At 40.6% G+C, this 24,799-nt stretch overlaps 1 protein-coding gene across 3 annotated transcripts in view; it reads left to right on the top strand.

Moving 5' to 3' along the window:
• Positions 1 to 24,799, top strand: part of KDM4C (lysine demethylase 4C) — a 328,665-nt gene that overhangs the window by 26,967 nt on the left and 276,899 nt on the right. Inside the window, exon 5 of one of the 3 annotated variants that reach the window (XM_054727714.1) lies at positions 24,044 to 24,303. The exons of the other annotated variants lie outside the window; for them this stretch is intronic. Within the exon in view, the coding sequence (XP_054583689.1) occupies positions 24,044 to 24,073 (30 nt within the window). The 3' untranslated portion in view covers positions 24,074 to 24,303. Of the gene's footprint in view, positions 1 to 24,043; positions 24,304 to 24,799 lie in introns of those variants that run through there. 3 annotated transcript variants of the gene reach the window in all.

The raw sequence follows: 24,799 nt of genomic DNA, 5'->3' as shown, positions 1-24,799 counted from the left end.
CGTACAGTCAGTGTCATAGTGGTGGAGATGTGGAAAACCAGGTTGATGTCAACTACAAATTTCTCCTGAGCTGATGGTTTATTTTGGGCTTTCTCTATGGTTTCTTCGCTATGGTATCCTGGCACGTTTTCAGGCTTCTGAACAGAAAACTTATTTGAATCATCCTGATCCTGGGCTGAGAAGTTGTGTGTCTTAGTGCTCTAAATAAAATGAAACTCAGTCTGAGTTATTATTTCTAACTAGCCCTTCGGATCATTGAGTTCTTTTTAGCTCTTGCATATATAATTAGAGTTAGAAGCCCTATATTTGGGACCTTTTTAAGAATCCTATATATTAAAAGGCTAATATGCAAATTGTCCCCTCAACCGGGAGTTCGACCTGGGAATTCAACTGGGAGTTCTGGGGCAGGGACAGCCAACTACCCATGGCCTCTCCCACCCCTTGCCCCCTCCTCCCGATCGGGGGCGGGGCCGGCTGGCCAACCACTCTCTGCCCCTCACCTCGGCCAGCCCAGCCCTATTGGCCCTCATCAGGGCAGGCTGGCTGGACCCCACCCATGCACGAATTTGTGTACCGGGCCTCTAGTAATTGACATAAAAAGCCCCAAACTAGGTTTCCATGTTTGATAGTGAAGTAACAGTTGTTTCCTGCACCAATGAGGCTGCTGGACTTTGGTTTACTATGCTTATGAATTTACTGCTTGTGTTAAAAAACCAGTTATACATTGGCATTGCTTCAAGAGAACATTGACTTTAAACTAAGATTTGAATAACTTGTTATTAAAAGCCAATGAAAAAAAATCCATTGTTTTGTAAAAATGCAGTTTTAAAACTTCCTCATCATTTACAGGTTTGGGGGCCAGGAATCTGTCATTTTTATAGGATTTGCAAGTCATAGTATGTTATAGATTTCCTCTAGGCTCTGCGGGAGCATTTAGTAGCTCCCAAGCTAAGCTGACATTTTCAGTGCTTTTGTGACATAAAGAAAGAGTGTCTGTTTCTCTGCCAATACCATGCTGTTTTGATTATTATAGCTCTGTAGTATATTTTGAAGTCAGGTAGCATGATACCTCCAGCCTTGTTCTTTTGTTTCAGGATTGCTTTGGCTACTCTGGGTCTTCTATGGTTCCATACAAATCTGATGATTTCTTGTTCTATTTCTTTAAAAAAATGACATTGGGATTTTGATGGAGATTGCATTAAATCTGTATATTGCTTTGGGTAAAATCGCCATTTTAACTATGTTGATTCTTCCAATCCATGAACACGGGAAATTTTTCCATTTCATTGTGTCTTTTTCAATCTCTTTTAATAATGTTTTGTAATTTTCAGTATATAGGTCTTTCACATTCTTTGTTAAGTTTATTCCTAGGTATTTTATTATTTTGGTTGTGATTGCAAAAGGAATTGTTTTCTCCATTTCTTTTTCTGAAGTTTTGCTGTTGGTATACAGGAAGGCAATGGATTTTTGTACATTTATTTTGTATCCTGCAACTTGACTGTATTTATTGTTTCCAGTAGTTTTTTGGTAGAGTCTTTAGGGTTTTCTACATACAGCATCATGTCATCCACAAAAAGTGACAGTGACTTCTTCCTTCCCTATTTGGATGCCTTTTATTTCTTTCTCTTGCCTTATTGCTCTGGCTCGTACTTCCAGTACTATGTTGAATAAGAGTGGTTAGAGAGCACATCCTTGTCTTGTTCCTGATCTTAGGGGAAAAGCTTTCAGTTTTTTACCATTGAGTATGATATTGGCTGAGGTTTTATCATATTCTAGAAGCCTGGTGCACAAAATTCGTGTACGGAGGGGGGCGGTGTCCCTCAGCCCAGCCTGCACCCTCTCCAATCTGGGACCCCTTGAGGGATGTCCGACTGCCGGTTTAGGCACAGTCCCACCGGGATTGGGCCTAAACGGGCAGCCGGACATCCCTCTCACAATCCAGGACTGCTGGCTCCCAACTGCTCGCCTGCCTGCCTTCCTGATTGTCCCTAACCGCTTCTGCCTGCCAGCCTGATCACCCTCTAACCACTCCCCTGCCAGCCTGATTGATGCCTAACACACCCCTGCCAGCCTGTTTGCCAGGCCTGGTCACCCCTAACTGCCCTCCCCTGCAGGCCTGGTCACCCCAAACTGCTCTCCCCTGCAGGCCTGGGTCCCCCCCAACTGCCCTTCCCTGCAGGCCCGGTCACCCCCAACTTCCTTTCTTTGCCGGCCTGGTCACCCCTAACTGCCCTCCCCTGCAGGCCATCTTGTGTCCACATGGGGGCAGGATCTTTGACCACATAAGGGCAGCCATCTTGTGTGTTGGAGTGATGGTCAATCTGCATATTACTCTTTTATTAGATAGGATAGAGGCCTGGTGCATGGGTGGGGGCCAGCTGGTTTGCCCTGAAGGGTGTCCCGGATCAGGGTGGGGGTTCCCTTGGAGTGTGGGGTGGCCTGGGCGAGGGTCCTGTGGTGGTTTGCAGGCCGGCCATGCTCCCCGGCGACCCAAGTGGAGGCCCTGGTATCTGGGATTTATTTATCTTCTACAATTGAAACTTTGTAGCCTGGAGCGGAGCCAAGCCTCCTGCTCGCTCAGTAGCTACAGCCATTTCTGTTGGAATTTACTTATCTTCTATAATTGAAACTTTGTAGCCTTGAGTGGAGGCTTGGGCCCGCCAGGGTGTGTGGAAAGCTTGGCTTCCTCCATCACCAGGGAAACCCAAGCCTCCCTCCTGCTCACTCCATGGCCGCAGCCATCTTGGTTGGGGTTAATTTGCATACTTGCTCCTGATTGGCTGATGGGTGTGGCTGGTGGGCATGGCTTGTGGGTGTAGTGGATTGATGGTTAATTTGCATATTACTCTTTTATTAGATAGGATAGCCTTTATTAAGTTGAGGTACTTTCCTTCTATTCCTATTTTATTGAGCGTTTTAATCATAAATGGATGTTGTATCTTATCAAATGCTTTTTCTGCATCTATTGACAAGATCAAATGATTTTTATCCTTTCTTTTGTTAATGTGGTATATTACATTGATTGATTTGTGAATGTTGAACCATCCTTGTGCCCCTGGAATGAATCCCACTTGATTGTGATGTATTATTTTTTGGATATACTGTTGTATTCGATTAGCTAGTATTTTGGTTAGGATTTTTGCATCTGTATTCATCAAGGATATTGGTCTGTAGTTTTCTTTTTTTGTGTTATCTTTGCCAGGTATTTGGTATTGGCCTCGTAGAATGTGTTAGGAAGTATTGCCTCTTCAATTTTTTGGAAGAGTTTGCAAAGAATAGGCTTAAATTCTTCCTTGAACATTTGGTAGAATTCACTGGTGAAATCATCTGGTCCTGGACTTTTGTTTTTTAGGAGGTTTTTGATGGTTGTTTCAATTTCCTCACTGCTGATCAGTCTATTTAGATTTTCCAGTTCTTCATGATTTAGTCTAGGAAGGTTATGTGTTTCTAGGAACTTATCCATTTCTTCTAGATTAGTGGTCGGCAAACTCATTAGTCAACAGAGCCAAATATCAACATTACAATGATTGAAATTTCATTTGAGAGCCAAATTTTTAAAACTTAAACTATATAAGTAGGTACATTGTTATTAATTTAATTAGGGTACATGGTATTTTGTGGAAGAGCCACACTCAAAGGGCAAAAGAGCTGCATGTGGCTCGCGACCACTGTTCTAGATTATTGAATTTGGTGGCGTAATAGAGAGCACAGCTATAAAATCACACATACATGGACAGATAATATTCGACAAAGGAGCCAGAAATGCACATTGGAGTAAAGATAGTCTCTTCAATAAATGGTGCTGGGAAAACTGGAAAGCCACATGCAAACGAATGAGACTGGATTGCAGTTTGTCCCCATGTACAAAAATTAATTCAAAGTGGATCAAAGAGTTAGACATAAGACCTGAAACTATAGGTCACATAGAAAAAAATATAGGTACCAAACTTATGGACCTGGGAAGTAGAGAACATTTTATGGACTTGACCTCAAAGGCAAGGGAGGTAAAGGCAAAAATAAATGAATGGGACTGTATCAAACTGAAGAGCTTCTGCACAGCAAAAGAAATGGACAACAAAACAAACAGGCAGCCAACCAGATGGGAGATGATATTTGCAAACAGTAGCTCTGACAAAGGCTTAATTTCCAAAATATATAAAGAACTCATAAAACTCAACATCAAACAAATAAACAATCCAATTAAAAAGTGAGCAGAGGACCTGAAAATACACCTCTCCCAAGAAGGCATACAAACAGCCAATAGATATATGAAAAGATGTTCAACCTCACTGGCAATCTGGGAAATGCAAATTAAAACTACAATGAGATACCACCTTACACCAGTTAGAGTGGCCATTATCAACAAGACAAGCAACAACAAGTGTTGGAGAGGTTGTAGAAAAAAGGGAACACTCATTCACTGCTGGTGGGAATGTAGACTAGTACAACCACTATGGAAAGCAGTCTGGCAATTCCTCAAAAAATTAAAAATAGAGCTGCCATATGACCCAACAATCCCACTCCTGGGTATATACCGGGAAAACTCAAAATCATTTATATGCAAAGATATATGCACCCCTATGTTCATTGCATCGTTATTCACGGTGGCCAAGAGCTGGAAACAGCCAAAGTGCCCTGTGATAGAGGACTGGATAAAGAAGATGTGGTATATATTCACAACGGAGTACTACACGGCCATAAGAAACGATGAAATAGCGTCATTTACAACAACATGGATGTACCTTGAGAACATTATGCGAGGTGAAATAAGTCAAACTGAGAAAGCTAAGAACTATATGATTTAACTCATATGTGGAATATAAAACTGAAACTTAAGTACACAAACAGCAATGTGGTGGTTGCCAGAGGGAGGGCGGTGGGGGAAGAAAGGGATCCTAATAGGTGACAGGAGAAGATTTGACTTTGGGTGGTGGGCACATGGTCCTATATATAGATTTTGTAACTTAGTAATCCACACATGTAACCTATATGTTCATGTAGACTAATGTCAACTCAATAAAATTTAAAATAATGGAAAAAAAAGACATGAGAGAGATGTTGTAAACTGCTACTGGTAAACAAAACTAATCACGCTCAAGACACCTAAATTCAAACAAATGAAACATACGTTTGTATTTGCTCCCTTGAGGTGGATGGAGAGTAACAAGAAAAAGAGTGCATTAAAGAGAGTGATGAAACGTGAGTGTAAGAAACACCTGTAACTGTCTGGAAAATATGAAGTCATTGCAATGAATGCACATTAGAAAAGCCCATGTACTGTTTTGCTCTCTACTATTGTAACTGGATTGTTGAACTGTTCAGCTCAGTATTTAAATTGTTTTGGTTTATGGCATTATTTTGAAAGGGATTATAGTCATCAATTTGCATTTCACTTTTCCTCTTAATTTCTAATCATGACTATTTTCTTGTTTTTTTTTTTTTTAATATTTTTTACTGATTTCAGAGAGGCGGGGAGAGGAAGAGAGAGAGAGATAGAAAAGAGAATCACTGATGGGCTGCCTCTCCTGTACGCTCCCCACTTGAGATGGAGCCAGCAACCTGGGCATGTGCCCCTACTGGGAATCGAACCGTGACCTGCTGGTTCATAGGTTGATGCTCCACCATTGAGTCACACCAGCTGGGTGTGACTATTTTCTTTAATCTTAAAAGAATGATTGAAAATAAATCATAGCTTTTTTTGGGGGTAGAGGAGTAGGTGAGAATTCTTGGAGAGGATGTGGGAAGGTAAGAGAAGTAGTTTTTGCTGGGTACAAAGATGAATGAGAGTCCTTGTTCTCAAATAATTCCCAGAGGGGCAATAAGGTGTAATGAACTTGGCTATAAAGGCAGATGTGGGTTCCATGGAGCCTGGAGGGAGGCACTTAGAGGAAACTTGGCATTGAAGGAAGACCTTTTTTCCCTCTCTTTTTTTCCCTATTGGCCCCCTCCAGCCTGACCTCACCACTCGGTTGTCTGTGGGCCATGCGTATGTGCATACAGCGTTCTTGGTTGATTGCCTCCCACCTACCCACCATCCCCCGCCTTCCCTCAAAGGAAAACTTTCTTGAGGAGAGGGGACATCTGAGTTGGGCCTAGATGAGTAAGTTCAAGTCAGGTAAAGGAGGGAGAGGAGAGTATTGGGCAGGAATTAGGTACATTTGAGGGAAAGACTAATTTCAGTATTTTTACTGAATTTGGAGGCTTTTTTCTGCACATGGGCGTGAGGGGCAGACCTGGAATAGTGGCTGTGGGATCTGAAGGCCAGGGATCAGTCCAAGGCTGGAGATAGGGCTGTGGGCCTGAGCTCCCCGGACCCATGGTGCTGTAGCAGCCCCTCCTTTGTCTTGCAGCTTTGGGCAAGGAGAGGTCATTGTAGTGTTGATCAGCACAGAAATTTGGGTAAGGGTGCTCATAAAGAACAGTCAACCTTAATAGTATAGGAAGAAGGGCCTGGAGATCCCAGGGCATAAGTCTTGGTCCCTTGTTCATTCTGTTGCTTTTTTCAGAGCTTAGTTTCCTTAGGATATACTGCAAAGATTGTCAACACCATGAGCAGTAGCCTATGGCAGCAGTAACACTCCCACGATTTAACTAAATTATTTTTTTGTTAAACATTTAAAAATCGATTTTAGAGGTCGAAGAAAGGAGAGAGAGAGAGAGAGAGAGAGAGAGAGAGAGAGAGAGAGAGAGAGAGAAGAGAGAGAGAGAGAAACTTCATTGTGCAAGAGAAACATTGATCAAATGCCTCTCACATGTGCCCCAGCTAGGGATCGAACCTGCAACTTGGGTATGTGCCCTGACATGGGAATTGAACCAATGATGTATGGGATGATGCTCCAACCGAGTCACACTTGGCAGGGTGCAAATTACTGTTTTTTAAACCGTAATACCAAGACTATCATAGACATGCAGTGACAAAGCCCAACCTTTGTGCGTATGATGGAGAGCAGGGCGTGGCAGGCAGATTCTGTCTGTTGCTTTTTTTTTTTTGTAAGTAAAGTTTTATTTGAGCAGAGCCTTATTCATTTACATATTACATATGGCTTTTTCTGCACTACAGTGGCAGAGTTGAGTAGTTGTGACAGAAATTGTATGGCTCATGCCTGGCCAGTGTAGCTCAGTGGTTGAGTGTCGACCTATGAACCAAGAGGTCACGGTTTGATTTCTAGGTCAAACCCTGCCTGAGTTGTGGGCTCGATCCCCAGTGTGGGGCATGCAGGAGGCAACCAGTCAATGATTCTCTCTCATCATTGATGTTTCTATTTCCCCCTCTCCCTTCCTCTCTCAAATCAATAAAAATATATTAAAAAAAGAAATTATATAGCTGACAAAAGCTATGATATTTACAGTCTGACCATTTGCAGAAAGGATTGCCAGCCCCTAATATGGAGGCATAATTATTTGTTCTTGGGGAAGGAAGCTGAAAACCTTTTTGAGATAGATGGGATAATATTCTAAATTAGGAGATAGGGATGCATTTTTTTGTTACGTTTCACTAAGGACTGGCCCACTAATAAATTTCTGAATTAGGCTGGTTTTAGGAGAATAAGATTCGATTCATATACATTGACTACATTGATACCTCGGGAAAATGAAGTTGAAGTGTGTCTTTTATTAAAGAACATCCTGAACTTAGAAAACGAGCCACTTGTGCTCTTACGTAGCCCTACACAATTCTTTGGTAACAGTAACATTAGCATAAGAGTTCTAAGATCTAAACTTAAAAAAAAACATATATATATATATATATATATATATATATATATATATATTTAAATTTCTTTATTGATTAAGGTGTCACATATTTGTCCTCATCCCCCCATTCCCATCCCCACCCCTCCCCACGGATGCCCCCACCCCCCTGTTGTCCTCAACCATCGGTTAGGCTCTTATGCTTGCACACAAGTCCTTTGGTTGATCTCTCCCCCCCACCCCCACCCTCCCCCACCCTCCCTCTGAGGCCCGACAGTCCGATCTATGCCTCCTTGTCTCTGGGTCTGTTCTTGTTCATCAGTCTATGTTGTTCATCATTCCCCCAGATGAGTGAGATCATGTGTTACTAGAAATATAAGAACCGAATGTGAGACGAGCAATAATAGTTATGCTGACAGGCAAATGAATCAGTCTGTAGTAAGTTTCTTTCTGGACCAACAGTTCTTTTGAGACCCAATTTCAACGTCCACCAGTTCCTTATGTGTACATGTCGGCACTGACTTTTCAGTTCTGGATGGTGGACAAATGGTGGTAGTGCAGGTCCTACTCCCTCTGGTTTGGTCTCGCCCGGACGCAGGGGCGCGCGGCCTCACCCGGACTCAGGGGCACGCGGCCTCACCCGGACCTGGGACCCAGCATCACCCAGGCCCCGGGGCGCATGGCCTCACCCGGACCCAGGTGTGTGCGGCCTCACCTGGTCCTGGGATCCAGCCTCACCCGGACCCAGGGGCGCGTGGCCTCACCCGGAACCAGGGTAAAAAATATATTTTTATTGATTTTAGAAAGAAAGGGAGAGGGAGAGAGAAAGAAACATCAATGATGAGAGAGAAACATTGGTCGGCTGCCCCCTGCTCGTCCCCTACTGGGGATGGAACCCACAACCAGGGCATGTGCCCCTGACTGGAATCGAACCTGGGACCCTTCAGTCCGCAGGCTGACACTCTATCCACTGAACTCAGCCGGCCAGGGCTAAGATCTAAACTTTTAAAATGTTTTTCTTTAACATTTTTATTGAATTTATTGGGGTGACATTGGTTAATACAATTATATAAGTTTCAGGCGTACAATTCTATAATACATCATCTGTATATTGTATTGTGTTCACTACCCAAAGTCAAGTCTCCTTCCCTCATCATTTATACCTCCTTTATTTTTACCTTCCTTTCCCCACTCCCTGTTCTCTCTGGTAATCACCATACTGTTGTCTGTTTATGAGTTTTGTTTTTATTTTCTCTAATCTCTTCACTCTTTTCACCCAGCCCTCCAACCCTCCTCTTCTCTAACAATTGTCAGTCTGTTTTCTGTATTTATGATTCTGTTTATATATTTTTTCATGAATCCACATACAAGTGAAATCATATGGTATTTGTCTTTCTCTGACTAGCTTATTTCTGACTTAGCATAATTCTCTCCAGGTCCATCCATGCTGTCACAAAAGTTAATATTTCCTTTTTTCTTTTTTTTATGGCTGCATAAAATTCCATTGTGTGAATGTATCACAGCTTTTACAAAATATGTTTATATTGATTTTAGAGATAGAAGAAAGGAGAGAGAGTGGGAAACATAGATGTGAAAAAGAAACATTGATCAGTTGCTTCCTGTATGTACCCCAACCAGGGATTAACCTTTTGGTGCTCAACCAACTGAGAGCCACACTGGCCAGGGCAACCACAGCTTATTTATCCACTCATCTGCTGATGGGCATTTGAGATGCTTACAGATCTTGGCTATTGTAAATAATGCTGCAGTGAACATGGGGGTGCATTTTTTGTTATGTTTCATGAAGGGCTTGTCCACTGATAAAGCAAGTTTTAATAGTCTTTGCTAACTGTACATTTATAAAATTAGCCCTATGTTGCCCTGGCCTGTGTGTCTCAGAGGTTAGAGCGTCGGCCTTCGGACTGAATGGTCTGGGCTTGATTCTGGTCAAAGGCAAGTACCTTGTTTACAGGTTTGTTGGGGAATGTGTGGGAGGCAACTAATCGATGTGTCTCTCTCACATCGATGTTTCTCTCTCTCTCTCTCTCTCTCTCTCTCTCTCTCTCTCTCTCTCTCTCTCTCTCCCTCCCTTCTACTCTCAAAAAAAAAAAAAATCAATGGGAAAAATACCAGGTGAGGATTAACAGCAAAAAATTAGCCCTCTGTTAAAAGAGGCATGGAAGTTTTTCAGGATACAAACACACACAAAAAGAAGACAAATGAAAAAGAGGAATAGCAAGAAAAAAGTCCTGTGTTGGATAATTTGGCTTGGCTAAGGGGCATGAAAGTCAACAGGTCTCTATAGGAAAGAGAAGGTAGAACATTTCTGGGATACCCAGTAGCCTTGTGTACCTCCACAGGTCTTTGAAGACAGAATGCATCTCCTTGTTCTGGTGTGAAAACTAAGAAGAGGCATCAAGATTATTTACTTACACTAGTACAGTACTGAGTGAGTCATTTAGGCGTGTGTTTGATGCTCCTTCGGGTTGCATTTCTAGGAATACCTGTCATGTAGTATTAAGGTAATCCTCTTAATGATGATAGTAGTTCATTGAATCGAGGTTTAAAATGAAAATCCATGTGCTTTGCTTAAACTGGCTATTATCTCCCTAACCCCTAACACTGGAATTGTCTCCAAAAGTATTATGGGATTCCAGAAGAGTCTTCTTTGCAAGATTTTCCCTTAGTTGAGTGGGGACAGATAGCTCCTCCTGTAATCCTCACTCACCTCCTCTATCACCAGGCTTCCGGTTTGATTGCCTCATTTCATCACAGGCAGTTCGAGCTGAGGTTTTCAGAGCAGAGCACCAGCCAGGAGGAGTCTACCTTATCCTCATTATTACAGTTACTACTTAAGAGCACTTTATCCTTCTTAGGATGTTTTATGCCCAGGTACTTCTTTCTTCTGAAATAGCCAATGAGGTGGCATTACATTAAGATTGAAAATTTCCTTTGTACGTAGCCATCTTTGCTACGTACAGTTTCCGCATCATTGGAGAAAGACCTGCTTCTGCAGTGAGGAAGCTGTTTCACCTGTGCTCTTCAGCTTGTGCCATTCCCTGTTCTTAAATGTCCCAGACTTGTTTTGAAACCTAGCTCCTTCACTGAGTCATGTTTTCCCCCACTGCAGCCACCTCCACATGTCTGAAGGTAACCACACCTTCTCCTGTACCAGCCTGGCACTCAGTGGTCTCCTACCCTGAGAGTGGCTACCAGTCCATTGTACAGGAATATCTCTAGTTTTTCAAATATTGAGTTGGCTCAAGTAACGAGGCTAAGCTTCCAGGAACAACGTTGCTCTGTTTAGTAGATGGGGATGTGTTGAGATCATGCCTAATGTGCTTCCCTTCCTCCATATGTGTAGTAACCTCCAACTCTTTCTAGTGGGTGGCCTTGTCTAGGCTTCTTATGCTCACTTACCTTCTTCTTGGGCTTTTCCACAATCTCAGAAAGCATTGTTACTACTCATAATGGCAAGATAATAGTAGTGATGCCTAATACATTTAATATGGGCAAAAGAAATAAAATCCTTTGGTGAGAACAGCTGAGATACAAGTGGACTACCTGGAATTGTGTATAATTGAAATGATTCTGTGGGTGGATGTTCACAGAGTCATTACAGAGTTTGTTTGTTTTTTAATTGATTTTTACAGAGAGGAAGAAAGAGGGATAGAGAGTTAGAAACATCGATGAGAGAGAATCATCGATCAGCTGCCTTCTGCACACGCCCTACTGGGGATGTGCCCGCAACCAAGGTACATGCCCTTGACCGGAATCGAACCTGGGACCTTTCAGTCCGCAGGCCGACGCTCCATCCACTGAGCCAAACCGGTTTTGGCTCATTACAGAGTTTTTGGTTCAGACAGTGAATTTTGGGTAAGGAGATATATGTTATTACAGCCAATATTTGGAAACTGAATACAGAAAATGAAGGATATGTATTTATATGACTATTTCTTCTGCAGTAGACTCTGAGTCCAGTAATGGCAGGTATCATTTCTCATAGATTCTCCAGCCCCAGCCCCTATCATAGTGTCTGCTGTAAAGGTTGCACCTACATAATTGTACAGTTGATTAGTGGAAAAATAGTCTAAGGCCAGATCGTGGAGTTTCCTGGATGTTTTTGGTTATTATTCTGTACTCCTGAAGGACTCTTTGAAATTATTTAGTAGGGAAATATGATAGGATCAGAATCATTCTTTAAAAAGTGTGATCAGCCCTGGCTGGTGTGGCTCAGTTGTTTGAGTGTCATTCTGTGCATTGAGAAGTTGCTGGTCAGGGTGCATGTGGGAAGCAGCTGATTGATGTTTCACTTTCTCCCCCCCTTCTCTTTTCCTCTCTATCTAAAAATCAATAAAAACATTAAAAAAAATGTGTTCAGATAATGGTCTGCAAGATGTCCTGGTCATAGCAAGAGGCTAGGAAAGTGCTTTGAAGAGGAGAAAGAGGGAGAAGTTAGAGTGATTTTTTTGGTTTGTGTGTTTTTCTCAATGCCAGTACTCTGAGACAGTGGCTCTCAAACTTTCTTTTTTTAATTTAAATTTTTTATTGTTTAATGTATTACATAGATCTCCTTCTTCCCCTTATTGACCTCTCCCTGGCCACCCCCAACCGCCAGCACATGCCCCCCTCCCCCCGTCTGTGTCCATTGGTTATGTTCATATGCATACAAGTCCTTTGGTTGATCTCTTACATCCTCCCAGCCCCCCGCCTTCCCTCATAGGTTGGACAGTCTGTTCCATGCTTCTGTGTTTCTGGTTCTATTTTTGTTCACCAGTTTATGTTGTTCATTATATTCTACAAATGAGTGAGATCATGTGATATTTATCTTTCTCTGACTGGTTTATTTCGCTTAGCATAATGCTCTCCAGTTCCATTCCTGTTGTTGCAAATGATAAGAATTCCTTCTTTTTTACCGCAGCATAGTATTCCATTGTGTAGATGTACCACAGTTTTTTAATCCACTCATCTGCTGATGGGCACTTAAGCTGTTTACAAATTTTAGCTATTGTAAATTGTGCTGCTATGAACATAGGGATGCGTATATCCTTTCTGATTGGTTTTTGTGTTTTCTTGGGATATATTCCTAGAAGTGGGATTACTGGGTCAAATGGGAGTTCCATTTTCAATTTTTTGAGGAAACTCCATACTGTTTTCCACAGTGTCTGCACCAGTCTGCATTCCTACCAGCAGTGCAAGAGGGTTCCTTTTTCTCCACATCCTTGCCAGCACTTGTCGTGTGTTGATTTGTGGCTCTCAAACTTTTTGGTCTCAGGACCTCTTTATACTCTTTTTTTTTTTTTTTTTACAGCAGACCCTTTAGCATTTCTTTCATTGCTGGTTTGGTGGTGATAAACTCCCTTAGTCCTTTTTTGTCTGTGAAGCTCCTGATTTCACCTTCAATTTTGATTGATAGCCTTGCTGGGTACAGTATTCTTGGATTTAGACCCTTCCTTTGCATGACTTGGTATATTTCATTCCATTCCCTTCTAGCCTGATGAGTTTCTGTTGAGAAATCAGTTGCTAGTCTGATGGGGGTTCCTTTGTATGTAACTGTCTGTCTCTCTCTGGCCGCTTGTAAGATTCTTACTTTGTCGTTGGTGTTTGCCAACTTAACTATAATGTGCCTTGGCGTCGGTCTTTTGGGGTTCATTTTGCTTGGAACTCTGTGAGCTTCTTGGATTTGTGTGGGTTTTTTCTTCCCTATATCAGGGAAGTTTTCTGTTATTATTTCTTCAAACAGGTTTTCTATTCCTTGCTCAGTTTCCTTTCCTTCTGGCACCCCTATTATCCTGATGTTGTTTTGTTTTGTATTGTCCCGAAGTTCCCTTACGCTCTCCTCAATCTTTCTAATTTTTGTTTCTAGAAGCTGTTGTAATTGGGTATTTTTTTCCATCTTGTCTTCTAGCTCACTTATGCGGTCCTCTGCTTCATCTAGTCTACTCTTGATGCTTTCTATTGAGTTCTTTACAGCAGCGATGTCATTTTTCATTTCCTCTTGGTTCTTCTTCATTTCTTCTTGGTTCTTACTCATATTGTCGAATTTGTCTTCCATCCTTTTCAGCCACTTTATGACCATTTCTCTGAATTCTTTCTCTGATAGGTTGTTTGCCTCTAAATCGTTTACTTCCTTTTCTGGTGATGCCTGCTTCTCTTTCCTGTGGGGGCTGTTTCTTTGTCTCCCCATGGTCTCTCTTCTCCGGATGTCTGGTTATATAGATTTCTCTCTCTGGCGTTGATTTAAAGGTATAAAATACAACACAACCAGGCACAACAGACAAGGCACTGAACAGAATTGTATTCACGATATTAATAACCTCCAATAAAGGTAACCACCAGAGAAAGACAAATTAGGGAATAGGAGTGGAATAGGGAGAGTAAAAAGAAAGAACAACAACGAAAAAAGAAAAAAAAAAAAAACAAAGAGTGTGAATCTGAACTTGGGAAAAGAGCAGAAAGAAAGAAAAGAAAAAGAAATAACAGAAAAGAAAAAAAAAAAAGTAAGAGAGACAAGAACGATACTAAGAGAGAAAAGGGGAACAAGCTATATATATGGGGAGTAAACTCCACTAGAACAACCACTATTCCCAGCAAATTCCAGCAACACGAGCCTGGAGATTAATACAAACTGCAACAGCAGCTAATATCAAGTGAGGCAAGGGAAAACAAAAGTAAAAAACAAACAAAAACAAAGCAAACAAAAGAACCAACCAAACCAACAAAAAGAATAATCAAAACAATCTCATAAAAAAGCATAAAAATTCAATCTAATCAACATTCAAGCAAACAACAACAAAAGGCCCGAGAGAAAAATAATTTTTTTAAGGTAGCGTAGAGAGAGGTTTGTATGGATTTGGAGCAGGGGGTTGGGAATTAGATATATAAGTAGGGTGAAGTTTTAGCAGGGAGTAAACTGAAAAAGTAGGGAATATCTAAAGCCAGAAAGGGTTAAGATAAACTGGGGACCAAAAGGGGAAAGGTTAGGAGGAGAGTGATGGCATAATGTTAGCTTTGAGATAGGGTAAAGCGATTGTAAGGGAAAGATGCAAATCGAATGTAGGACACTAATCCAAAAATAAAAGAAAGAGAAAATCAAATGACATTAAAAAAAAAAAAAGTAAAATAATAGTAATAATAGTGCTGATTGAAAATAAAAATGTAATAATTAAAAAGGTGAAAATCGAGTGAGGAAAAAGAAAAAAAAATTAGTTTCTTAAGTAAAAGATGCAAAAAATGAAAATAAAAAAAATATGAGAATAAAAAATTTAAAAAATTTAAAAAAGAATTGAAAATTAAAAAATAGGAAGACTGAAATGTGCAGTAGCGGCTGTCATTCACTTCCTCTATTATTCTGTTTGGTACGCCTTTTTCCCAGTCTGGGCGGTATTTCAGTTCAGCTTCATTCCAGGGCTCCTCAGTGTTGGAAGCCAGTCCTGCTTTTTAAGCCAGCCGTGTCTTAATTTCTCCTATTTATTTTTTATTACACCAGAGACAATTAGCGTTTCAGCCCCTGGGTGGCAGTGGTTCTGAATTGACTTCCGGGCCTCTCTAGCTCTTTTTTTTTTTTTTTTTTTTTATTTCCCCTCTATGGCACTCACTACCGGTTTGTGGAGGTGTGCGCCTCAGAGCTGCCTCTCTGATGGTCACACGCAGCTCTGGTCCCCAGGTTCCGAAAAAACAACTTCCCCCTGCAGTCTTTCAGGGTTTCCACCTGGGTTTACCTCTGTATTGGGCTTAGCAATCAGAGTCGGAAAGAGCCCAGGTGTGCGGACCGTGGGTCTGTGCGCCAGACCAAGGAGCCTGCACTCCTTTGAAAATTCTTAGTCTGACCCTCCTCGTCAGATTAAAATGAGTTGCTTTCAAGAGGTCACTTCTGTTAGCAGCTCAGAAGACCCCCCTCCTCATTCACGGATCACGGCAGTTCCAACTGCCACCGATTTTTCTAGGCACAGACCTCCCGGCTCCTGCCGGTCCTGCGGCTGCCGCGCTTCCCTCACCCAGCGCCTCCCTCACCCACCGCGGGGATCAGAAACCGCAGCTTATTTCAGACGAAATCTGACCTTTCCGTGGTGCAGTGAAGAGTTTCTTTGAATCCGAATGTTTGCGCTGATACGGGACCGGTGGTCTGGTCCTCCCAGCAGCTCAGTGTTTGCAGTTGTCGCGGAAAGTCAGGTTTCCAATAAAATCCTCCTTTCCTTGCAAGATGGCGAGGCGCCCAGCGAGCCCGCAGCTCCAGGAGGGGACCCAGCCCCTGTGGGTGCTGCGCGGTCAGAGGAACACTGCCCAGCACTCCCCCGCCTTCTCCTGGAGTCCAGCTGTCCCTTGGCTTGCCCACATACACTCCCTCTGCGAGCCTCTGCTGCTCTGACTCTCCGCCCCAGGAACAGACTCCAAACCCGACTCTATTCCGTCGCCATTTTTTCCTCAGTACCTCTTTATACTCTTAATAATTTATTGTGGACCTCCAATAGCTTTTGTTTATGTAAGTTATATTCATCCTTTTTTTATTGTTTTAGAAATTAAAACTGAGAATGTTTAAAAAAGTATTCATATTCATTAAAAGTATCCATTATATAAAACATATACATTTTTTATACAAAATGACTATATTTTCCTAAAGAAAAAAAATTTAGTGAGAGAGGAGTGGCATTATTTTACATTAAAAAAATCTCTATGGTATAGTTGAATAGAAGACCTCTGGATTCTTTTATCTACTTCTGGATTTGCTCTGTTGTGATGTCATGTAGCCTCTGGAAAACTCCACCTCACACTCCTGTAAGATTGAGAGTGAAAAAGGCAAATACTGTTTTGGTATAATTATGAAAACAGTTTTGATGCCACAGACCCTTTGATGGAATCTGGGTGTCTCCCAGTGGTCCCCAGACAACACTTTGAAAAATGCTACCTTAAGATATTCAGCAAAAGATTGATTCTCTTGAGCTCAGTCTGCATAGATGATGGAAGGATCTTGAGGCAAGGCAATAGTGTTTCATTCTTGTTTACTGACCTTCAGGTAACTGCATCTTTGATATGTACCTCAAAGACCTAATCCATTAGGAGATAGGGTTCTTATACTGTCAGCCGGGTAATTCTTTGGGGAGCATCATGCCATATATTCTGATATATAACTCAGGCAAAATTTTATAAGCAGAAAATGGACTTAGGATATGAAGTCCCTGTCTCTGAAAATATACAAAATATTTTACATTGTATTTCCAAGATTTCCCTTTAATATTAGTTTGCTAGTCTATTGCTTTAGTCATCCAGGTATTTATTAATAGATAATTGATAGAAAGTTCAAAACAATTTGAAAAATACTCTGGCAAACCTTAAGACAAAAGTATAATATACTGTGAAAAAATTTTTTTTGTTTGCATGTATTGCGTGGTTGGTTGGGTCCTATACCCAATTTCCATTTGTAGTCTGTGATTATAAATTTTTAAAGTAAAATATTTTTGTTAATTTAAATGTTAAATATTAAAATATTGGTATTATATAAGAGAAAACTTAAATCACTCATAATCCTGGCATTCAGAGACAACAGCTGTCAAAAAAATTTAGTGTATTTTTCCCCAATATTTTTTCTCGATTTAATGCTTGATAATTTAATTTAATTTAATTTTTTAAAACAGATGTGGTATCATAGTGAACATAGTTTGGTCTTGTCTTTTTCCTCTCCATTTTAACATATCGTGAATGCTTTCCCAGAATGATAGATGTTCTTCAATGGGTGATTTAACATTTATTTTATCTGTCTTTTATTGGTAGGATGGTTTTCTTGGGCAGGAGACAGCAGATAAATCTAATGTGAAGAGGGATGTAGGCGGGTTGGGGAGGCAGGGACAGTGTGACCGTTCCTCCTCTTGCATGGGTCAGCGTGGGAGTGGTTCACACAATGGGGTGGTTAGGTCATTGCTACCCCAAGAATGGCGCAGTGCTTTATTTCCTGCCTTTTCTCCACAGCGTCTTGAAATAGAAGTCTATAGTAAACAGCACAGAATATTTGACCCATTTACTTATATAATCAATGCCCGTCATCCCTAGCTGTGACTTTTGGGGGAGCTCTGTCTTTGCTTTGAGTCTTTATCTTTAAAGAGAAAGGATTGAATTAATAGCTGCCTGAGGTTCCTCTCAGTTTAAAAATATTTATTTTACGATTAAGCAACATTTCTTCAAGAAGGTGAACTGAATTCTTTGATAACGAGTTTTTATGAGTCATAGATTTCTTTTGTATTAGAATTTTGTCAAGATACCATTCATAAGAAATCTGTTGGCTGAAGGATGGGAATCTTCATACTAAGATTTTAGCCTTAATTAGCATTTAGTCTTATAGATGACATTTTTTTCCTCTTTTCCCAATGGGGTAGCTTAAATACTTTCATCCACCAGATGGTGCTGTTGGACAACAAATTTATCTGAGGCTGTGGGTTTCCAACGGAGGTAAAAACAGTTGAGTTTCTTTCCATTTTGTATTTTTTATCATGTCAGGATAATCACTTATCCTGAAATAAATAATTTGAAGCCAGGACAGTAACTCTATGTGTAATTTTCACATCCAAGGTAAAATGTCATTATTCTACACATGTTTTGGTGCAAAGAGAGGGTTATGGGCCTGTAAGAATGTGGCTTTCAGATTTTAGTTCTGTGAAATAAAGCTTCCAGTTAATCAAAACACATTATCTGCCAGCATGTTATGGCTGGTCTTTAATGAATGAAGTTTTAGCCTGTCTGATCCCAAATTATGCCCTCCAGGCAGGGGAGGTGATGGCAGTTCTCTTCACATTGCATCAAGAATGTCCCATTAGCCCTAACTGGTTTGGCTCAGTGGATAGAGCTTCAGCCTGCGGACTCAAGGGTCCCAGGTTCGATTCCGGTCAAGGGCATGTACCTTCGTTGTGGGCACATCCCCAGTAGGGAGTGTGCAAGAGGCAGCTGATCGATGTTTCTAACTCTCTATTCCTCTCCCTTCCTCTCTGTAAAAAAATCAATAAAATATATTTAAAAAAAAATAAAAAAGAATGTCCCATTAGTCTGGAAGCTGTGCTTTCTGAGCGGGTATTGTCCAGGAATTGTTGATGGGAGAGACGTAAAGTTCAGCCTCAGGTTGACCTCAGAGTACATGGCTACTGCCCTCAAGTGTCTTGCCTGTGAGAGGGTTAGTTGTATAGAATCAATATTGTCTCTGGAAAACTTTCCAAAGAATAACAGCTGCCCCAGAACAGATTGGGCTGCTCTCAGCGAAAGGAGCTACTGACATTGGAATGTTCACGGGGAAATCATTCTGTGAGAAATGATTTCAAAGAAATTAGGTTGGGTAGATTTAAAAAAAAATATTTTATTGTTTTTTTACAGAGAGAAAGGGAGAGGGATAGAGAGTTAGAAACATCGATGAGAGAGAAACATCGATCAGCTGCCTCCTGCACACTCCACACTGGGTATGTGCCTGCAACCAAGGTACATGCCCTTGACCGGAATCGAACCTGGGACCCTTGAGTCCGCAGGCCGACGCTTTATCCACTGAGCCAAACCGGCTAGGGCAGGTTGGGTAGATTTTGATAGAATTGATAATTTTTATGTTAACTCTTCTCTTTACCACTCAACTGTTAAAGCTCACCAAAGTATACGTAGATGTTCAATTAAGTGCTAAACTGGTAAACTGACAAATAAATGTGGAGTCCCATGCTGAGTGGCTTATGGGGGTGTGAGAAGAGTTAGGGATATCAGGTGTTTGCCAGTGCAGGGTGCTTACTAGGTAGCTGGAGAGTCATGAATGGTTTTCCTAAAGGAGAAATAACACTTACAAGGTAGATTAGGTACCCCATGGGTGGTAGGCATACTATGCACCATAGGAGTGTAAAGAGGTTAAGCTTCTGGGGACTGGCAGAATCCCTGAGAATCCAGGACCTCAGACATGTGAACCACAGTGAAGAATGAGGATGCTCAAGTGTTCTAGGGTATTGGATGGTCAGTATGCTTGGAAGGTCAGGGATCTGTGGAAACTGTTAGGGAAACAGCAGTGGGATTTTTTTTCTCCTTTTTAAATCTTCACTGTTGAAAGTATTACAGATGTTCCCCTTTTCTCCCCTGTTGACTCCCTCCACCTCACTCCCCCCCTCCCCAGGCCTTCCCTGCACTATTGTTTGTCCATGGGTTATGCATATATGCATATAAGTTCTTTGGTTAATCTCTTACCATCCCTCCCAACCCCTACCCCCTCACCCTCCAGGCAGTGGGAATTATTGAAGGGGAAAGAATATGAAACCCAGAGGTGAAAAAAAACAGTTTTAGTGCTGAATTTTTTGGTGATCATAAAATCTTCGATGATTTGGAAGGAGTCTTGGAGATCACCTGAGGTAGTCACCATATTTATAGATGAGGAACCTCAGACTGAAATATGAGGATCTGTCAAAGATGACAACCTTCTTAGTGGCAGAGATGGGCGACCCCACTTCCCCTTCTCTTTCTACAATTTCAGACTGTCTCCAGGAAGGATTATGGAAATTTTGAACCATATCATATATACCAGACCTCTTCTTCTCCTGCATTATTATCTGCCAAGGTCTTTACTGGGTGCTCAGTGTCTTAGTTCCCATTGCAGCTTTGGACTTGCCTGCAAGTTATAAAAGGCCTTTGATAAGGAATGAATATTTGAAGCCCAGTTCCTACTTTGGCCCCATCCTTCCCCATTTAAAAAAAAAAAAAGGAAGATGAAGATAATTTAGATTTCATCTTTATTATGATTTTTTTTTTAAACATGGACGCTGGTGTTTTTTTAAAGAGGGAATTTATAAACAGAGTAGGGAGATTCATATAACTATTATAAAAAAGGAACTATTGATCCACACTTTCTGCTTCTAGAATCTGTTTTAGAAATGATCAAATATATGGATCAATGTTTTCACACCAAGATTATTTTCCGTTTGTTTTAATTACAGCAAAGAATGTAAAACAGCATATGTATATCACAAAGGAAAATAGTGATGCAAATTGTTAGAGACATGAAGTGATATATACAATAAAGTAAATGTTAGAAAAATGTTCACAGTTCAATGGTGAGTGAATGCACCAAGGCAACTGTGTATAGATATACTGCCAAGTCCTTGACATGCCCATGTTGCATTGTATAGAGGTGTTGTATTATATTATGTAGATGTATTATATACAAGTATTGTACACAGTTTCCCTCATAAATCCTCCCACTTGGCCGTGGGAAGAGAGCAGTAGGTCTGGCTGAGATGGAGAGGTTGGGGACTTGCTTCCACACACAGCTTCTTAGCCTGGGTTCCTCACAATAAGTCCCCACTTGTCAGTGGGCTTTTGGGGTCATTAGAACAGAGAGTCATGAATCCAAGAAGTCTGATTCTAATTAGGTTCTAATTTAAAAAATGGTTTCAGAGAAAGATACCACTAAAATGATAAAATGACTTTCTTTTATTTGCAGGTTTATAAGGAAGCTTGATTATTAAAAAAAAAGAAAAAAAAAAGAACTTATGTTCCAGATGTTCTACAATGAGAAAATCTAGTTTAATGTTTAGGAAAATTATTGTTTTCTCTTTTTCACTGAAGGAATAATGTTGAGTCTATGTATATGATCCAAAATTTTACACTGTGAAGAATGAAAACAAAACCATTAGAAATTCCTTAGTTCATTCATTCATTCATTCATTCATTCATTTATTTAAAGAAGAATGAAAGAAAAACTTAACACTACCAGGCCTCTGCCAAGTGTTATGAGTATGTCAAATCTAAAAGTGCCTTAAGTGAGAAATAGAAGTGAGAGAGAAAGGAAGCAAGGTGGAAAAAACAAACTGGGAGAAACAAAACAAAAAAAAAAAAACGTATATAGAATTCTGTAGAGGAATTGGGAGAAACAGGTATATTCTTTTATCTAAATTGGGATTTTCCTGAATTCATTGTTATAAAAAGGCTCAAGTCTAGTCCATACTTTGGTGTCATTCAAAGTTGAAGTGGTTTCCACTTTTCCTCTAGTAGGATCACAGTGGTGTCACAGATACTGATACATTACTCTGTTACTATAATCCACTAGAGAATGGGGGAGGGGCAGACCTATGGATTTGGTTACTAAGGAAGAAATGTATCAGTCAGGCATTATTTTGCAGTCAGTAATAGGGACCTCAGAATCAACGGTTGAAACAAATTAGCTCTTTACTTTTCATGTAAAAATTTGAGGCGGGCGGTTCAGGGCCGGTTTGTTGGTTCCATGATGTCATTATAGACTCACAGTCCTAGCAATTTCTTCTGCCATTTTCATGAGGAGATCCTTACCCTTGTGCTCTGGTGGCTGCTCGAGCTCTACTAATCACATGTGATATCTGGTGGAGGGAAGCAGAGGGAAGGGCAAAGGGCACCAAGACCTGTGCCTGCTGAGGCAGCCCTTTCAAAGTGTTGTCCTGGAAGCCCTGCCCAGTGACCAGTTACATTTTATTGGCTAGAACCATGTACCATGACTAGCTTTAGCTGCAGGGGAAGTGGAAATGCAGGTTTTACCCAGCTTCATTGTTCTTTCAATTAAATGGGGTTCTCTTAATAAAGAAGGTGAAAATAGGTACTAAGTACTTAGGCAGTCTGTCATAAAAGGTTATTATAAGAGAGATTTTGATGATGATTTTCAACTTTATTGATTTGAGGGAGAGAGAAAGAGAGAAACATCAATTTATTATTCCACTTAATTATGCACTTATTGGTTGTTTCTTGTATGTGCCCTGACCAGGGATTGAACCCACAAGCTTGGTGTATGGGGATGAAGCTCTAACCAACTGAGCTACCCAGACAGGGCTAAGACAGTGATTTTTGAAATATTATGGTATGCTGTAGTATATATAATTCAGTGTAAGGAGTTGAATGAGACAAGGGACTTATTAGTCTAGAAAATATGAATACACTAGTAGAGATCATTGTGATTTTAATTTTCTATATGTAAAAATAACTTGTCAGGGTCTGAGTATGGGATTTTACTGTTTTATTGAATGTTGAGATAATTGATCCTCTTTAAAGGAGAACAGGGCTTCCCCTGGTTCAGGTTTCCTTTAGGATAATCTCCAAGGGCTACATGTTGGTAGATTTGTAAAAGTTAACAATTGTTTTTATTATTTCTGTGAAAAATTTTTAATAGAATGCATGTCAGTGAGAGGATCCACAATTCTGCTATTGGCCTCAGCCAGTATTTCCAAATTATCTTCTTGGCCGGTGAAAAGCAAAATCACTAAATTAGAGATGGTCCCTGACTTAAAATGTTTCGACTGATGAATTTTTGACTTTATGATGGTGTAAAAGTGTTACGCATTCAGTAGAAATAGTACTTCAGATTTTGAGTTTTGATCTTTTCCTGGGCTAGCGATGTGTGCATGATGTCCTGTTGTGATTCTGGGCAGTGGCAGCGAGCCGCAGCTCCCAGTCAGCCAGGCAATCATGAGGTGAAACAACTGATACTCTACAGTGTATACAGTGTGTTAGAAGACTGCACAACTGCAGGCTAATGTAAGTGTTCAGAGCACATCGAAGATAGGTTAGGATAAGCTGTGATGTTTGGTAGGTCAGGTGCATTAAATGCATTTTCGACAACAATATTTTCAGTTTATGATATTTTCAACTGATGATGGGGTTATCTGGACATAACCCCATTATAAATGGAGGAGCGTATACTAACTTTCCATTCCAGTTATTAGTGGTTGGGAGGAAGTTGTCCCTCCATGATTATGTAAAAAGCATGTAGTGTAGAGTTGACTTTTTGGCTCATTGTTTGGCCATGTGGCTCCAGGCACAGTAGAGCCAGTTTGAGTCAGGAGCTTTCCATTCTTGCCCTTGAATCCAGCTCCACAATTATGAGCTGTGAGATATGGAGCAACTTACCTGATTTCTCTTTGCTGCAGTTTTCCAATCTTTAAAATGGCACGGATAATAAATGATAACAGTGTCAACCTCATAGACTAAAATGAGAGGACATAAAACCCTTAGTTCAGGGTCTGTTCCATAGTATGAACTGAATAAATGTTGTTACTGCTGATGGCAATATTAAAGCAAAATGACAAAAATCCGGAGGCTGCAATGTTGATTCTGACTCAAAATTGTGAAGAATTCTGTTCTGCAGTTGTCATTTATCTATAAGTTCAACCTGCAGCCCAGCAATTTATATTTTGTACAATTTGTCAAATCCATGAAGATGTTTGTTTAGGGGTTACTGCTTAAGAAATGCCTCTGCTGTTTTCAAGAAATATACCACCATCTTCTTGACAGTAAGATAAGGTGCCAGGACAGGAGTGGTACCATGGGGTGTGACACAGGAGATAATCTCTTTTTAATGATTTTTTCTTTATCATTTTTCGGAATGCAGTATCTGATTATCTACATGCAACATATTTAAGTCTTAAAGCACAATGATTCACTGAATACCTCAAATCCTCAATGAAGTCCAACAGCAAGAACGTTAACAGTGCTTCCCATGGGTCCCTTTTTCTATAGTCCTTCCCTGCTCTCCACCCCATCACCCTGGGGTGGCCTGAATGCAGGTATACCCCAGGGGTATTGTGAGTTTTGTTCCTGACCACTGCAATTAAATGAATATTACAATAAAGTGAGTCACATTAAATTTTTGGTTTTTCAGTGCATATAATAGGTATGTGTACTCTATACTGTAGTCTGTATTAAGTGTGAATATCATGTCTAAAAAACAATGTACATACCTTAATTACATAATACTTTATTGCTAGAAATTTCTAATGATCATCTGATCCTACTTGTAATCTTGTTGTAATCTTTTTTTTTGGTGGAGAGTCTTGCTTCGACATTGATGGCTGTTGACTGATCATGGTCGTGGTTGCTGAAGATTGGGGGTGACTGGCACTTTCTTAAAATAAGACAACAATGAAGTTTGCTGCATTGATTGACTCATGATTTCTCTATAGCATGTGATGCTGTTTGTTAGCATTTACTCAGAACTTCTTTCAAAATTTGAGTCAGTTCTCTTAAACTCTGCTTTATTAACTAAGGTTATGTAATATGCTACATCATTTGTTGTCATTTCAATAATCGTCACCAAGAGTAGACTCCATCTTAAGAAATCACTTTCTTTGCTAATTCACAAGAAGCA

The sequence above is a fragment of the Eptesicus fuscus genome, chromosome 15 (genome assembly GCF_027574615.1).
Source record: "Eptesicus fuscus isolate TK198812 chromosome 15, DD_ASM_mEF_20220401, whole genome shotgun sequence".
NCBI classification, from domain to species: domain Eukaryota; kingdom Metazoa; phylum Chordata; class Mammalia; order Chiroptera; family Vespertilionidae; genus Eptesicus; species Eptesicus fuscus.
The sequence above is the reverse complement of the archived record's forward strand: the minus strand, read 5'-3'. Positions and strand labels throughout refer to the sequence as shown.